Genomic DNA, 17,243 nt, shown 5'->3' on the forward strand with positions numbered 1-17,243 from the left:
ACGGAGATAAGCACGTGTCGACGACGCAGCACAATATTTTATAATCGGAACAGCTTCAATTATGTGTAATCGATGTTGATAACAGTAGATAAGCCTAATCCCTGACGCCCGGTATTGATGTCTACTGCCTATTCATCGTTAATTAATTTTACCTAATATGCTAAATAATTTAGGTACTGATAATAATTTGTGACAGATGACGATTGATATTTTTGCTCTGCTTTGGCGCAGTATGTTAATTACGGTACATTTTCTAAAGCCAGTGCACACGTGATTTGAAATGATAAAGTAATGAGCTTTTAGGTCACTTTGCGATAATTATAATTAATTATTGGAAATTTCTTTTAGCGTTAATGCATTACTGAATGCACTAAGCCCCTCAGTCCCTAAGCCCTTAAGCCCCTCAAAAAAGGGAGGCCCAAACAAATTTTTATACCCACCAAGGCACGCTACGCCACTAGCTACAGAAAATCATATTTCAGCTATGTCATTTTACAGTGTCTACGTTTTCTACTAATGACTGAATTAATAACCGATTTTAATCAAAAATCTCTAAATTGATCTTAGTTTTTGACACGATACCAATTATTTAAAAAATCGATGTCAATCATTGATTGACATTGGTTAATTTATTAATGTCTGCACGGTTGACGCGGTGGCTGGACAAACAGCTGCGACGCAGCACACACGGAGCAATTCTTTGTGTGATCCACAAGTTGTTGTTCCAAATTTGGGTGTCATGTGTATGTGAAATCGTACGATTGTAAATGCACCCATAATTCAGGAGAAAATCCTAGTGTAAGGCAACGTTTGGAAAAAGGAAGAATTTTCGGCCGAATGACTTAAAAACGATAAAATCAATCCTCCAACGTTTAAATCGTTTTCTACGACTGTAGTGGTTGTGCAATCATGCATCGATACTATGTAGGTACCTATGTTCGAGCAAGAGTAAACTAAGCCATATATTTGCACATTCAGTCGACATTGTTGAGAATTAATATAAAACAACAAAATTTAGAATACATTCACTGATTTTGATCAAGTTCCAAGAGATTAATTAGCAATGATAGCAAAAATTCAACTGATTAAGGATCACTTTACATTAATTATAATTAGGTACAGGCGTCTAATAAGGTCCTTTGTCGTCATTGTGCACACACATCAACAGCCTATTAAGTGGCCACTGCTGACCAAAAGCCTCTTCTCACATGGAGAAGGCTTGAGCATTAATCACCACGCTTGCTCAATGCGGGTTGGCTATTTCAAACTTATAACTAGAAATTATAAGCTTAGATTTCCTTACGATGTTTTCCTTCACCGTTTGTCAGTGGTGTCTAAATAATCTTAACAAGTACATTCAACTCGGAAAAGTCACATCGGTACTTGCCGTTTGTATGTTTCGAACCTTCATATATGAGAAGTGGGCGTCTAAAAACTCCAGGCCACCACAGCATCGACATCGTATGCAAAAACTTTGGAGCTTTATAGAGTATTGAGCGCCTGTACCTTACTTTAAAGAAACACGCTCAAGACGTTTGCTTTAATAAATAAAACATTACACACACATGCATAGTATCTGATCGTATTTGACAAAACGTCAAAATCGATAGACATTGCGATGATATTGACTACTTGAAAATAATGAATATTCAACACAAGCTAAACATATTATGATAACAATAAATTGTCTACTTAGTTCTTCTAACATCTGATAGATGTCACCACATTGTTGATGTTTTTATTGCAATCTTCTTGATATCCATGGAATTAAAATTAACTATTATTATCTAAAGTTTTTTTTTTCTTGTATAGAAATCTTAGGACTATAGTATAATTAAGCATATAATACGTTTATAAGTTTATCTAATATTAACTACATACACACACATACAAACATAACACGAAAATTACTACAAAATAGAGGCTTGACACGCGCGAAACTTTTGCTCCCTTGGGTAGGGATTATGCTTAAATAGAATATTTGTCATTTTCGGTCTGTGTTCGTTAGAGATTTTAATTAATTATAAAAGAAAAAGTGAATTTAATTTTCCTTGTTAGTAGAATTCTTTACTAGAACATGCGTCGCGTAACGTCAGAACAATCAAATGTATAGAAAAACACTTGACCGTTCACACTCAACCGATAATAAGTTAGTGCGACCGGTGAAACGCTGGACGTATTTTACGTCAGATATTCAGATATGAACCGACCCTTAGATATGGTTTCAACACGAATCTCTAAAGAGATAAAATAAAAGGCTGAAGATATCGCAAAGGTTTTTCCAATATCAAGTTTTATATACCTTCGCGTCATTTTCGTAATGATGACCTTGAATGTAATGGAAATAAAACATTAATTGCAACTGTCCTTGGTCGTGGCAATAAAACTGAGTGTCACTCAACCAATGTTGACGTAAACTAAAACGTGCTCATGTTATATTAGGTATCAAAACTCGTGTACTTAAATATAAAACCTGTATACAGGTTGCTCCTAACTCATATATCTGTCCAATAGTTTGAGGAAACTTTTAATTCCACCTTTTTTTGAAAGGGTGACAATCATCCAATGACATCTCACGCCTTGGGCGAGGCGAGAGGGAGTGTCAGACTCTTACTGACTAAAAACCATCCCGTTCCTACTCCTGCTTTTCGAACCGGATCCCTAGCTGGTAAGCCCGCTAGGTAGTCCGCAGCTCCGGAGGTAGTCCGCAGCTACGGTTTAATTCCACCTGGGTATTATGTAACAAAAGATAACGTACCTACCACTTGTTTTAAACTGGTTAAAACTCCAGCAAAAATAAGAACTTTCTCCTAAGCAAATGTTTACTTGCAACAATTAACCACAGTAAGTAAATATAGTATATTTTAAACAAACTCTTTTACATTGAGTTACTAATTTACCAAATTGAACATATTTGTTCACCCGACTGTTTTGTTGAAGCATGTTAGAATTTCTAAATTAAGAGTAAACAACAATTCTGGTTTTGATCGAATATCTAAGCACAAGGCATATAGACAGATATGCCTTGCAAGAAGGAAAATTTACAAGGGGGAAATTCATCCGATGACTTCTCCTGCTATGGGCTAGGCGAGAGGGAGAGTCAGGCTCTTGCTGACTAAAAATCACCCCGTTCCTACTCCTGCTTTTCGAACCGGAGCCCCGGTAACCCGCTAGGTACATCGCTACGACACAAAGAAGGGTGAGAAAGGAAGCTATTTGATACCTAATAAAAATATATTCGCATTACTTAAACATCATTAATAAAACTATTATAAGATTAAGATAAAAACTTAATCTATAGATGGATATTACGATTACCTTATCACATTAAACTTATCTCTGTGTAATATAACAAATAGCAATTATGCAAATGCCATTTCAACAACGTATGCTGTGGTGGTCAGTCTTCTAAGGACTCCACACATATCGGAAAATGGTACAAAAAATATTTTTTAATTTGCCTTGAAAATTGATGTTGGACTACTCTCAAATAAGCATAAGTACTTATTATTTTTATTTTTTGACTAGTATTCAGAAAACGTGAAAGTTGAGAATGGGAGTCGTGAGAATCCAGGGTTTGATTCTGCGCCAGAGTATGATGACAAATCCAAGAAATTCCCCCCAGACTACAACGGTACGGAAAAGGATCTGCCTTCGGACTATCCGGATAAAAGTGTAGTAAGTGATAAACCTTCTCAATTGATTTGTTTCTTTGCATATTGACTTATACAATAGCGCGTAGGTATCGGTAAATATTTACTGTAATTATTCATGAAGTATTTATTACCAAATGCTTGTTTTATAGATAAAATTATTATTATTTAAATAATTAACAAAATTAAAAAAGTTCTTCTTATATTTTCCTTAAGTAGTTAACGATCGATGATCAGAAACATATAAAAGAAAATGAGTGTTTTTAAACTACTGTAAAAAATACAATAATGTCAAAAGGTTGTCGACGTTTGATTTAGCCTTTACACACATAAGAAAATATTCAGTAATTATTATTTTCTAAATCACCTTACAATATACATTGACGCTAAAGCCTTATGAACAAGAACCTCTAATCAAATGCAATTTTAGAGCTTGTCTACAGAAAGAGTAGAAAACTCAATGTTGGCGTCTGTACGTATGTAAAAACGACTCTAGGATTTTATCCTGTGTCGTGAGTGTGTTCACAAACATATAATTCACATCCACATGACACACAGACCCGAAAGAACAATTTGTGGATCACGCAAAGGGTTTCTCGGTGCGGGAATCAAACCTGCTACACGTTGCACGGCAGCCGGTTGCCTGACTCTACAAGTAGACATGTGCTAAATGGCATTTATGTAACTACAGTCTTAGCCGGTAGCCAAATGTCGCACAAATGAGATTATTAGATACCACTGATAAAGCTATCTGCTAATCACTGATCACTTACTACTTACATGATGCTGAACTTTAATTAGTTTACCCTTGATACATAATAATCATATAACGAGACAAATAATCATATTAAATTTAAAAACATAAGGCCATCTTCATCTCCCTCCACTTTAAACAAATAACGGACTTACCAAGAAGTAAATATGTAAACAACATGTGTTAAAATAATTAGTAAATTATCGGGACTGTACCAGTGTACCAACTGATTAAACAAAGACTGTACGCAATGGTATTTAGGGCGTATATAGATACGTATATACCTGTTGAAACTTCAACAAACATATACATATCTAAACGATTGAGTAACTAGTTCGATAATTACAATTTATAAAAATGCGTTATTTATTTATACATGCAGAGTGATTTGTTATTAGAGTAAATTCTTGTATGGGGTTATAGAACAGATCAGTTCCAATATTTTTGTCGAACAAAGGCATAGGCGAAAATAAAAAGTTGATAAAATATTTAACTTTTAGTGTTAATTTTGAAATAACGCGGCAACTCAACAACTAAAACTAAAAAAAAAAGAATCTCGTTTGCCTTTTTTTTCTTCCCTTATTATCTTACTTTAATAGTTTATTTACTAGCTCTAATCATGAAATTAATAATAAGATTTTATTTTAGACACCACAGTAATCCCAAATTCACGGAACATAGGATTTTTTATAATTATAATTACAATTGTATAATTGTGCACTTCAGGTGTCACATACTAATTATTCTTGTAACAAATAGTTAGTGTTAAATAGTTTATTTTTCTGTCCATATCATAAGTGTTGAATAGTGGATGTGTCATTCACAAAAACGTGATATTATGTGAGTAAATAAAATTAAAATTAGTAGTAAATAAAGAGTACCTGATGAAGCATATTTCAGTTTTCAGAATATTTTAGAAGGCGAGCGAAAGTCGTATCTACCTTCTTTATTATTTGCCAGCTAAACTAACTTTTGTGTTAGTTAGGCAATTTATTGCCTTATTGCCATAAGTTTCAACCATCCTCAACACGTTTTGCTCTCGAAAGCCATACAGAACTTTTTGGCGATATCTCATGTGTATTTTGGCTTTTTATAGTGCATCGTGGCATGCAACTAACAAAGCTCTAATTAACGTGAATATGAAATAAAAATAATAATGTAATTACATTTCATTGTTACTATTTTAATGGAGTAATTTCACAGGTTACACACACATACATCCGTATAGCATATCAGCAACTACTTTAAAATAATACAGTAGTTGAAATCACAATCAGTATTATACATATACAAATTAAATTTGAAGCTAGATAAAATCTATAACTCGAGCGGAAAATTTTAACACTATGTGCTAAGATAAGTAATTAAAAAAAAGATAAGTAATTAAGAAAAAGTGAACTTGCTCGGCTCTCTCACTGGATTAAAAAAAGTCTGTGACCTCTAAGTATGTTTGTTTTGGTTTTGTTTTCTCAGAGTTCAAATAGAAAACACCGGCCTCATCTACTTAGTTTTAATTTATTTATAAACGTATTATTTTCTAACCTTTTTATATAAATAAATCATTTATCATTTGCGACGATTTGAATTTTCAATGACCTACTTTCAGATATTATGATAAAAATATACAAGCAAAAATAAAATTTTGTTAAAATATCAACTGCTACGTAAACTAATGCAATGTACTTTTTTCTGCATCCATTTAAGCAAAATGAAAATCGTATCATATTTTAATTTTTAGATACGAAATTCTGAAAAACTGGAAAGGAACGAAATGTTTTCATCGTCAACTACATATTTATTATAATTATTTATAATTATTTAAAACATAAAACATTTTACAAAAGGAAATTCCTATCTATTTATTTACATATAACATCAACAGTCTAATATCTAAATCGTGTTTTATTTGCTTTATCGTCATAGATAAATGTTAAGTAACTATGCGATATCTATCACTAGGGGCCTTCAATATTAGAGCTAGATACTAAACACTACCTACTTAATTTAATCAGTCCCCACTTTGCACCAATCACTACCTTGTCTCTGCATGTATTAAAAGTTTCATCTTATTTAAAATGCCCAAAGTATTAACAACTTCGCTTTCTTATGCACTAGTTGGTTCAAATAAACATTATTGAATTAATATTAAGATACATATATGCATCTATTCTGCTTCAGACATACCAATTCAAACTTCATACGGTTAACTGATAAAAATCACTTGTCGGTTTAGTTTGGTCAGTCATTAGATTTCGGTAGTCATTATATGCAACGAATGAGCTCGATGGGAGTAACGCGGTCTCACGGAAAACCAACGGCAAACAACATTTTATTGTGCGAGTGAGTTTACCGAATCCTCCCCTATTGCATATTATAAACAAAGTGACATACAAAAATGTGCCTGTGATCTTGCGAAACTTGCACACTAAAAGAATATGCACACTATTTAATTGTACACAACATTAAAGATTAAATAAATATTTGCTACAAAATTTACTCATATACATATTGTAATTTAAATAAAATTTGTACTTAAAGGTACAAAATATTAGAAAATTGATATCACGTGGCAATGAATGGAGTAGGTCATTTACTTTGTTTACTTGATAGGTACTCTTGAAAGGATATCATTGCCAATTTTTTATTCAGGACATTGTCACAAGATTAGATAGTTAATATCTTTACAGATATCAGATAGGTTTTAGGTAAATACTTAATATGTAGGTATAAATCAATTTATGAGTCAGTTAATTGCAAAATAAAGTATTTATTGTACTACCTAATAACCCTGATATTGGAATATTTTATGACTGCAAGCCAGTAAAACCTAAATTACCTCACAGGGTCGCATTAATAAGATAATAAACGACATCAGCGGAAACAAATAAATAACAAAAAATTACAAAATATTTTCGGAGAATAAAAAAGTAGTGTCCTCTGTTAATAATCTAAATGCCACAATATGCTATAATAACTTATTTTGTTATAATTTCTATTTCAGGATGGAGCTTCACCAGAAGTTGAAAGGCCAACATGGGACAACCAATACCAGTTCCTCATGTCCTGTATCGCCACATCGGTCGGTCTCGGCAACGTGTGGCGATTCCCCTTCATCGCCTACCAGAATGGAGGCGGCGCCTTCCTCATTCCTTACATCATCGTACTTATACTCATAGGAAAACCCATGTACTATTTAGAAACTGCCCTTGGTCAATTCAGTAGCAGTAATTGTGTTAAAGTATGGGCTTTATCACCAGCTATGAAAGGTCAGTATTTTTTTTTTAAATAATTTTTATTTTAATGAATAAAGTTACTGGACCTTTAACTATCACGAATCTCCTCGGACAATGAGATCAAACCACAATAAAGGCTTATTAAATCAAGGAATAAGGAGAGTCATTGTTTATCACTTCTAATTAAAAGCTAGCTAAAGTTTTATATAACCAAACTTCTAATGGCTATATCATTACAAATAAATACTTAAACAATAAATAAATACATTTTTTTTTAATAATTTTTATTAAAATTTTGTTTTCAGGAACGGGTTACGCTCAAGCTCTCAGCGCTTTGTACATCGTCTCTTACTATATGTCAATTGTCGGACTTTGCCTGTACTATCTACTAATGAGCTTCCAGAGTGTTCTGCCCTGGTCTGTGTGCCAACCAGATTGGGTGGACTGCGTTCCTTCGGGAGAGGTAGCCAATCAGAGCTTAATAATAGACAGGCCTATAACCAGTGCTCAGTTATATTTCCAGTAAGTTTATTTACCTAATTCTATTATTTATTAGTTACTCTATACATTTTGTGTCGTATCAAGACCGTAAAGTGATTTTCAATAATCGCCCTAAACTTTAAAATTAATTTTAAATTTGTCTCCAGTTATGTGTACTGCTGGTTACCCACTTACATTATTATTTAAATTACGATCTCGTTGAACAACAAAGCTTCCAATTAATATAATAATAATACAATATACAGTTTTTAAAACTGCGATTTAAAAACTGACTTATAAAAAGCAAAAAATAACTGTTATAAGTCATACGTTACCGATTTAAACAAATAATAATGATATTTAAATCGATTCAGGCATCTTCGAATAATTGGTGAACATACATAAAAAAAAGTTGCAGTCAAATTGCAAATCTCGTACTTTTTTTAAAAATCAGTAAGAAATGCGCGCTTCTTAACGTTATTAAAATTCTCTTTAGACTTAAGATTCCGCACGATTTAATTCCAAAAAGCTTATCGCATGTTATTAGTGATAACAATAACACATTTTCTCAGAAGCTAGTATCAGATAACTGCCTATAAGTACCTATTTTGAATTTAGCCGACTCCTTAACAAAAATCCACGATTGCTTACACGACTTGGTCCATGAAAAGACCTAATAAACATTCGCTTTAATAAACACGTCTGCTTAAAGCCAAGGATACACTAGGGCACAAATGTCCCACAACAGGTATAGGTGGCATGTACAGGGAAACTGGCTCATTTCACCTAATATATCTGGCGACATCGCGAGACTTATTTCCGTAGCTCCGTAGCCACATCGAAACTACGCTACAACACAGGTCACAGGATAACCGGCAATGTCGCGCTACTTCGCTCGATAAAGTTGGAGACTGTCGCGTGATGTTGCCAGACATGTCGAGCGCAGTCCGGCAACGTCGTGCAACCTCGCCCAACGTTGCTAGCGACACGTGTCGCAGGACATACATCCCCTAGTGTATCCTTGGCTTAAAACATACCTAATGCTTTGCATACAAAGCAAATATTTACCACGTGCCATTAAAATATGCAGATATTTCGTATTTAATCGGTTTATCAATAAAGTATAGATATATGTTCATTTATCACTCAATAACTGATAAAACATGACCTGATAGTGTAAAAGCTGCGTATTTAGGTAGATATACATTGATTATTTTGAATTATTAACGAGGTGATAAGACAAGCATAGATAACGCTGGAGGTGTCACAATCCCCCGTAAATAAGTGTCACGTGGCACTTTACTTGCACTGAATATAAATAAATAATGTGAACATATAGTACAGTAGTACTTGCTGTTTGTAGAATAGTCGCAAAAGCACTTTCGTCGAAGGTCGTGTTTAACGGGTTAACCTAAGGAACATGGAAACTATGTCCCGTAGGATGAATTAAGTATTGGGTACACCGCTAACAAAATGTGGCAAATATACATCATCTCTATCTACCTTAAAATATACCTATACGTATATACAACATCCTGAGGCATAACATAAAAACAGCGTCTCAAACCAAACCTCGAAAAATAATTAGAACGAGATCAGATCTGAATCATTATAATCTAATGTAGGTGCTGCATATCGGGGACTCCCAAATATCAATTGCAATAAGTTGAAAATGCTACTTTCTTGATAACAAAAATGCTAATTAGTACTACATCAAATATCAATCAATCAGAATAAGTACGTAAATGCACGAATACTTAGGTATACAAAGCTCTAAAGATATTTGTGCGTTGTATATATTTGTAAACATACTTAGTGTTTTCAATACATATTTATCTATTTATCTATTATCTATTATTATCTATTATCTATCTTCTATCTATATATATAAAAATCAATTGCTGTTCCTTTGTCTCGCTAAAACTCGAGAACGGCTGAACGGATTTATCTTATCTTGGTCTTGAATTATTCGTGGAGGTCTAGGGAAGGTTTAAAAGGTGAGAAAATATCAAATAATTGACGGAAAAGCCCTAAAAACAGCCCTTTTCTTTATCCCATACAAACGTTTTCTAACTAATACGTAGAGTCAATTTGAGCTTTATTGCTATTGGATAAAGTTCATTGTTGGATAAATGCTATTGGATACTAAAAAACAAATGCTATTGAATAAGACTTGGAGCACAGAATCCCTACTAATATTATTATGCGAAAGTAACTCTGTCTGTCTGTAATTACGCTTTCAAGCCTAAACCAGTGAACCGATTTTGATGGAATTTAGTACTGAGATAGAATAGACCTTGATACTTTTTATTGCAAAAAAAAAATAGCGGAGAAAAATAGTGGGTAAAAATAAGGGATAAATGGTCATATGGAAATTCGTCTTTTTAAAAGCTGTAACAGTAAAACTTAGTATTTAGATACTTAATGAGGAACGAAAGAACATGGTCTACTTTTTATTGCAAAAAAATAGGGGAGAGTGGGTAAAAATAGGGGATGAATGGTCATATGGAAATTCGTCATTTTTAAAGCTGTAACAGTGAAATTTTGTATTTAGACACTTAATGAGGAGCGAAAGAACATAGGCTACTTTTTAATAAAAAGGGTAGAAGGCGTAGAATGCTTGATAGAGGAGATTAATGTTTGCTTGAAAATTCGTCATTTTCGTAAATACGTTGCCTGTGGCGTTGCTCGCGTTCGATTCTTATTTAAATACACATATACTTATTTACATCGCCAATATCCCTACTACCATACTAATGTTATGAATGCGAAAGTAATCCTGTTTGTGTTGAGGTTACGCTTGCACAAATGTTTTTTTTTTGAAATATAACAACGAAACAATGTATTTTTTTTATTGATAGGCAATATATAGAAAATTAAAGGATAATAATATAGATAACCTTGGCTACTTTTCATCATGATTATAAAATGATGAATCGGCGGTCGTGGTTTCTTTGGAATACATATCTTTAAAAATGCTAACAGTAACATATTCTCAAGTAATTCACATTTTAGATGACATACGGCAGCATTTTAACCACTAACACCACTACGCGGACGAAGTCGCGGGCAAAAGCTAGATTCGATAAATTTTCATTTGTACATGTCAAATATTTGTTGTTTCTAAATTCAAATTCTGTAAATAATGATTGACATTTATGCATAAACTATGAAAAGGGTGAATAAACAATTGTCTGTATTTTTTTTAATCTATTGAAAATGTTGAAAAGTGCATTAAGCATTAATAGAAATTCCTCAAATATTAATTATGCGTGCGTTCAGAAATAATGACAAATTATCAACAGTTACGCGTGTGTTCAGAAATTTATTTTGTGTAAATTAAAGTTTCTATTCACGTTTCCGAACAAACGATGCTCTTTCAATATAGTCTATTGGTGTGAATGACATTTACATTCGTATTGCGCGTTTTTTAAAATATGCAAAATTAAATGTATATTTTTCAATATTTCTGAGAGATTATCTTAATATTTCTTCGAGTTTTAAAGACTAAGAAGATTTTTATTTGCTAATAAGTGTGTGTTAATCAAGGTAAGTTCACATCTTCATTATTGATTTTTAGTAACTTTTTACACAATACTACAATTTGGTATACACGGTTATGCAGAAAATGTATGAGAGCTTTTTATTTTCAGTTGGAATTTCGTTTTTAACAATGCTACCAACCAGACGTACAAGCTTAGGCCGCAGAACTCGAAATACGGCAAGTCAAAGAAATATAAGAGCAAATCAAACTGATGAGCATCGCGAAGCGCGAAATGAACTTAAACTGAATCGATATCAAGATAGAAATGTTGTGTTTAATCCCCACAAAGCTGCATTCAGTTATAATGTGGCAATTGATTACAGTTCAGAGCAAATTGTTGCTATTGGACTAATGAACATTGTGTGTCCACATTGGGATTGAAATTAAAAAATTAAGCCTCTGGATTGTGTTGCGCCAGCGGCCAAGTCAAATTGACGCCATTGGTACCGCCACCAGAGCCACTACATTCATTGGTTCATTTTTTGACTCATAACCAGCAGTACAATAATTGCTTTCAAATGGCATCATTTTGGGCAACAAAAGTTATAAGAGACAATTTTTTGCCTACTTTTAGCAAGTAAGTAGAATGGCAAACGTTTTTTTTAGTTTTAAAACCATGTAGCTGGTGCAAAATATGTCGAGTCAGTGATGTGTTTATTTTGTAAACAATAAATCAAATTACTAATAATAGTCTATAATCCGAAGACTTAATCAGCAACATTTATAACATGTTGTATTTTATAGTGGCATGAGCAAGACGTTCTTGGTAAAGCCTACTACCTAAAGCTGCCGTGGAAGGCTGTTTAATGTCGAGGTTAAAAGTAGTTTTAATTTGAAATGATGTAAAGTATTGTGGCAGTATTTTGCGAGCCACATGGTGGTACAATTTGCTATACAATTGCCTGTATACATATTTATATTCTTGCAGATTCACGGATTCAAATATATCATCAAACAGGTTCCTTATTGCCAGTGCCTGTTGAAGACTATACATTTTTGCAAATATATTTTATGGACAATTCAGCAAGAGAAGTCGATCAGCGTTGCGCACACAACAACTCAGTAAAGAGATCCATTGTGATGAACAACTTCAAACATTTTTCCTTCAACACAATGAATTAGTTGCATTAGACCGATGCATTAGACATTCACAAATGCATTAGACCGCATGCCATCAGATAATCACAAAATTGTCATCAGAGCCGATAAGGCGCCTGCAGGACAGTGAAATGATTGAATCCAATGAAATAAACACTATTATGAAAATATATTTTGTTTTTTTTTTAAATTAGTAAAGTCCTTTTCAGGTATAGTGAGATCAGGAAATTATGGATTCATTTTTATATGGAGGATATTTATAGATTCCAATTCAAATTGAATAGGGACTCATACATAACTCAGCTATACAAAATAAAGTATAGCATCATTGCTACGCGAAAGCGGTACGAAGTTCGCTGGGTCAGCTAGTTATTTAATAAAGTCGATGATTTCTTGTCAACAGGAAAGTTATTCTGCGCCAGTCTGATGGTATCCATGACGGCATTGGTAAGTAGATAAATATAAAAATAAACAATTAACAACGTTAAACTCTATATTTACCACTACAAAAAATGTTCTGCTTCATATTTATATTTCATTTTTATTTCTAGTATCATTTTTCTTTGCAAACATATGTTTATTTTCTATTTAATATTAATCAAATTCCGATTTCTTTATAGGTGCACCACTCTGGGACCTTACACTGAGTTTGTTTATATCCTGGTTAATTGTCTTCGTAATCGTCGCAAAAGGTATCAAAAGTTCTGGAAAAGCTGCCTACTTCCTCGCTCTGTTCCCATATGTCGTCATGTTTATATTGCTTATCAGGTAAAAATATAACAATTAATTGGAAATAAATACCAAAAATGTTCACAAAACTTAGTATATTATCTTAACTAAAGTACTATAAATATCTAATTTTCTATCACTACTGAGACTCACGTCGTAGCTAAATTGCTACTTTCGTAGTACATTGGCTACGGCCGTAGTAGAGCCGTAGCACAATTGCTACGCGTATCGTCGTAGTGTGTAGCTCAAGTGCTACGTGTATCGTCATAATGTGTAGCCCGCGGTACGGGCCTACAGGAGAATTGCTGCTTCTGTATAGTTTAAGTTCTTGCTCAGGTTACCTTAGTAAAAAGAGTGACGTGAGTTTCATTTTTAGTATTAAATTAATTGTTAATATTAATTAATTGATGTTTAGGGCTGTCACATTGCCCGGCGCTGGTAAAGGAATATTATTCTTCATTACACCACAGTGGGAAAAAATCTTGGAATTGAAGGTAATTAAAAAGTTTCAATTAATAAGAAATTAAATTAAATTATTACTATTATTTTTTCTAAGTAGTTAACTACTTATAGGTATGGTATGCAGCTACAACCCAGGTGTTCTTCTCTCTGTCCACGTGTTCTGGTGCATTGATCATGTTCTCCTCATTCAACAAGTTTACACAAAATGTATACAGGTAAAATATAAGATTTGTCTCAAGTACTATGTAACATTAACCTTGATCAACAATTTTTTGTTAGGTAATAATGATTATAAGCTACAGAATAGATTACACGTAGCCAAAACTTGATCAAAAAAAAATTTAAAATCAGTTTTGTATTTTTATCCTTTTTCCAGAGACTCAATGATTGTGACCACGCTGGACACGTTCACCAGTTTGATATCTGGTATCACCATCTTTGGAATTCTGGGGAACCTCGCTTTCCAAATGGGTGAGGACGACATCAGCACCATCATCAGAGGAGGAGGTTCTAGCTTGGCCTTTGTGTCCTACCCAGATGCTATTGCACAATCTCCATTTGTTCCACAAGTAAGAAATTACTTCGTTTATTTTTTGAAGCTAAGTACCTAATCGTAATTAGCTGCCTCGTTGATCGAGTGCACGCAAGCGTGAATGCCGAGCAAATACTATCGGCAGCGATCCCCACATTGGACAAAGTGTTGTTGGGATTTTTATTTAATTTATATTCTTTTTTTACTATTATTAAATTGCTGGAACTTTGACCATAGACTTTACCCCTGTTACGCAACGTAATTACTGAAAATTGGGTGTATTTTTTTGTATTTTAAGCACACATATTATTATACATACATAATTAATGCATACATATTATTATATTTCAGCTATTCTCCGCCCTGTTCTTCTTGATGATGGCTGTACTTGGTGTTGGCTCAGGAGTTGCCCTGTTTTCGACTGTAAACACGATCCTCCTCGATGCTTTCCCCAAAGTCCCCACGATTGTGATGTCAGGTGTAATGTGCTCGGCATGCTTCTTAGTTGGACTCGTTTATGTTACTCCAGTGAGTGGTTTTATCTTTATTTGTTCTGATTTAATACATGGAGTGTAGGGATTAAACGGACCTACAATTGTTAAGAGTTGCCACTACAATAAGCGAGTGGCTAACTTTTGGAAGTTTCTCCTAGAAGGTTACCATGTATTAATGAATTAGTTGTAAATAGTGTAGCCCTTAGGTGGCGCTACGGTTCGAACGGTTAAAGCAAATTAATCTAGTGGGCATTTTATTTTTTTTACCCGTTAGGATCGCAACTTATCTCTATTCTCCTTGGAATGCAATATTAGCTTACAGCGAAATATTCGAAGATTATTTTACTAATTATCTCCCTAACTCCCTAATAACACTATTATTTAACTTTACAGGGCGGTCAGTACATTCTAGAACTGGTTGATCACTACGGTGGAACTTTCATGAGACTGTTTGCTGCGATTGTTGAGATTATTGGTGTCTTTTGGATTTATGGTAAGAAAAGCACAATGTATAGCAATAATTGGACTTTATTTTAAAAGACTGTAATCTAAGTGTAATTTGCGAATAGAAGGTGGTTATATACCTATCTATTTGCTTTTATTAGGTACCTTATACATTAGGTACATTACATAAACACAATACTTAGCAAAATATATGTAGGTAACTAAAATCATCTTTATGTTTTAGGTTTGGAGAACATGTGTCTGAATATTGAGTTTATGTTGGGCTTGAAGACTTCATTCTACTGGCGTATCTGTTGGGGTATTGTGACACCATTTATGATGATGACCGTTTTCTTCTACGCTTTGATAACAACGGATCAGTTGACGTTCAATGACTACGTTTATCCGGATATTGCTTACAGTACGTATTGTTAATTTGCGGACATAGTTCAGTTGTAGGTATACTAAAATTTTCGATACTTATTGTAATAACTATATTTTTTACAGTTGCTGGCTCATTGCTTCAGTACTTTGGAATAGCTTTGGTTCCCATATTCATGGCAGCTACATTATGGAAATATAGAACTAGCAGCTTCGTGGAGGTAAGTATCTAAGTACCTACCTATCTTCATAATATTATGTTAAGTGCGTAGGTACCTCTCCCATTAGGTGCTATACCAATAGTATAGCATCCTTCTTGCTAAACGCAAGACAAAGTTGTAATAATAGATAAATAATAGGAAGGTATAGATTTGTCCCAAACCTACCTAATAAGTAAACACTTTTCATGCAATACGTCCACCTTGCTAAAATAATATTTCTTCACATTTAATTTACAGACTGTCAAAACGTCGTTCAGAGCTAAGAAAAAGTATGGTCCCAGCATTCCCCAGAAGAAGGAAGAGTGGCGTGAATTCCGCCGTAATGCCAAGTATGAACGTAATCTCATTCGCAAGAATCAGCTCCACCACATAGGTTTAAGTTTAATTGGAGGCTACCGTCGAAGGAAATAGATCCTAGCTTTATCTTGAATGAAATATCTCTGTATTATAATAATTTATTCGCTTTAGCATCAATAATGTTATGTTATTAAATATTGTTCAAGACTCGTATGTCTCGTTTGTCGAGTGGTCGCAATTTACTACCGAGATGACGGCACTCGGGCAAGGGATCTCGGGTACAATTCCCGTTTGGTTAGTTTTATTATATTACTACAGAATCTTGATTTGTGCCCGGTCTATGGAAATAGGCTGATCCTCTATTACACGGGACTTATAACATAATTAGTGAAATGTTACTGTTACATTGTGAAACTGCAGCTGTGCGTCTCCCTTCGGGAATTAAAAAGCGCCACGACATTATGTTGTAGTTGTTGTATTATGTTGTAGGTGGAAAACTTTGGTGTAAGTCTATAACCTAGTTAATTAGCAAAATAATGAAACTGTTGTGTTTGATTAACTAGGAAAGGATAATTAATGTCTTTTATTAAATAAAAAACGAAAATTCCGAGATTTTCGGAATTCTCAGTAGTAGCCAGTAATCTTGTTATTTTTCTTATTAATTTTAATGTAATCTTTTGTAAAATAAACTTTAAGATAATTATGAGCGAGTATTTCTTTAATATTGTATCTACTTTACACTTATTACCTAACACCAGAATTATAGGTAACCTGAGTGATGATTGATAGGTAACCTAACTATGTTAACTCTGCCTGCGTTGATAGAGTGGTAGCACATGCAATAGACACGCAAGAGACCTGAGGTCACTGACTGGTACGGTTCCCATGTCGAGTAAGCGGATTACTAAATATGACGATTTT

The 17,243-nt window shown here is 33.7% G+C and overlaps 1 protein-coding gene and 1 long non-coding RNA gene across 3 annotated transcripts; both read left to right on the plus strand.

Moving 5' to 3' along the window:
- The first annotated feature begins 3,336 nt into the window (after positions 1 to 3,336).
- LOC118264659 (sodium-dependent nutrient amino acid transporter 1) lies at positions 3,337 to 17,025 on the plus strand. Its single transcript, XM_035577246.2, has 14 exons — positions 3,337 to 3,436; positions 3,529 to 3,678; positions 7,409 to 7,673; positions 7,946 to 8,162; positions 13,166 to 13,209; positions 13,383 to 13,530; positions 13,907 to 13,985; positions 14,065 to 14,168; positions 14,330 to 14,522; positions 14,837 to 15,013; positions 15,373 to 15,472; positions 15,668 to 15,844; positions 15,931 to 16,025; positions 16,263 to 17,025. Exons 1-14 carry the CDS (start codon positions 3,434 to 3,436, stop codon positions 16,434 to 16,436), a joined length of 1,926 nt encoding a protein of 641 aa, XP_035433139.2. The 5' UTR covers positions 3,337 to 3,433; the 3' UTR covers positions 16,437 to 17,025.
- Positions 8,180 to 12,932, plus strand: LOC126912528 (uncharacterized). Of its 2 annotated transcripts, XR_007707248.1 has the most exons (3): positions 8,180 to 11,669; positions 11,774 to 12,241; positions 12,593 to 12,932. It is a non-coding gene; the product is annotated as an uncharacterized LOC126912528 (long non-coding RNA). The 2 variants fall into 2 exon arrangements; XR_007707247.1 differs by lacking the exon at positions 8,180 to 11,669 and having other exon boundaries at positions 11,676 to 12,241.
- Positions 17,026 to 17,243: the final 218 nt, after the last annotated feature.

This window comes from Spodoptera frugiperda, chromosome 26, assembly GCF_023101765.2.
Source record: "Spodoptera frugiperda isolate SF20-4 chromosome 26, AGI-APGP_CSIRO_Sfru_2.0, whole genome shotgun sequence".
Lineage (NCBI taxonomy): Eukaryota > Metazoa > Arthropoda > Insecta > Lepidoptera > Noctuidae > Spodoptera > Spodoptera frugiperda.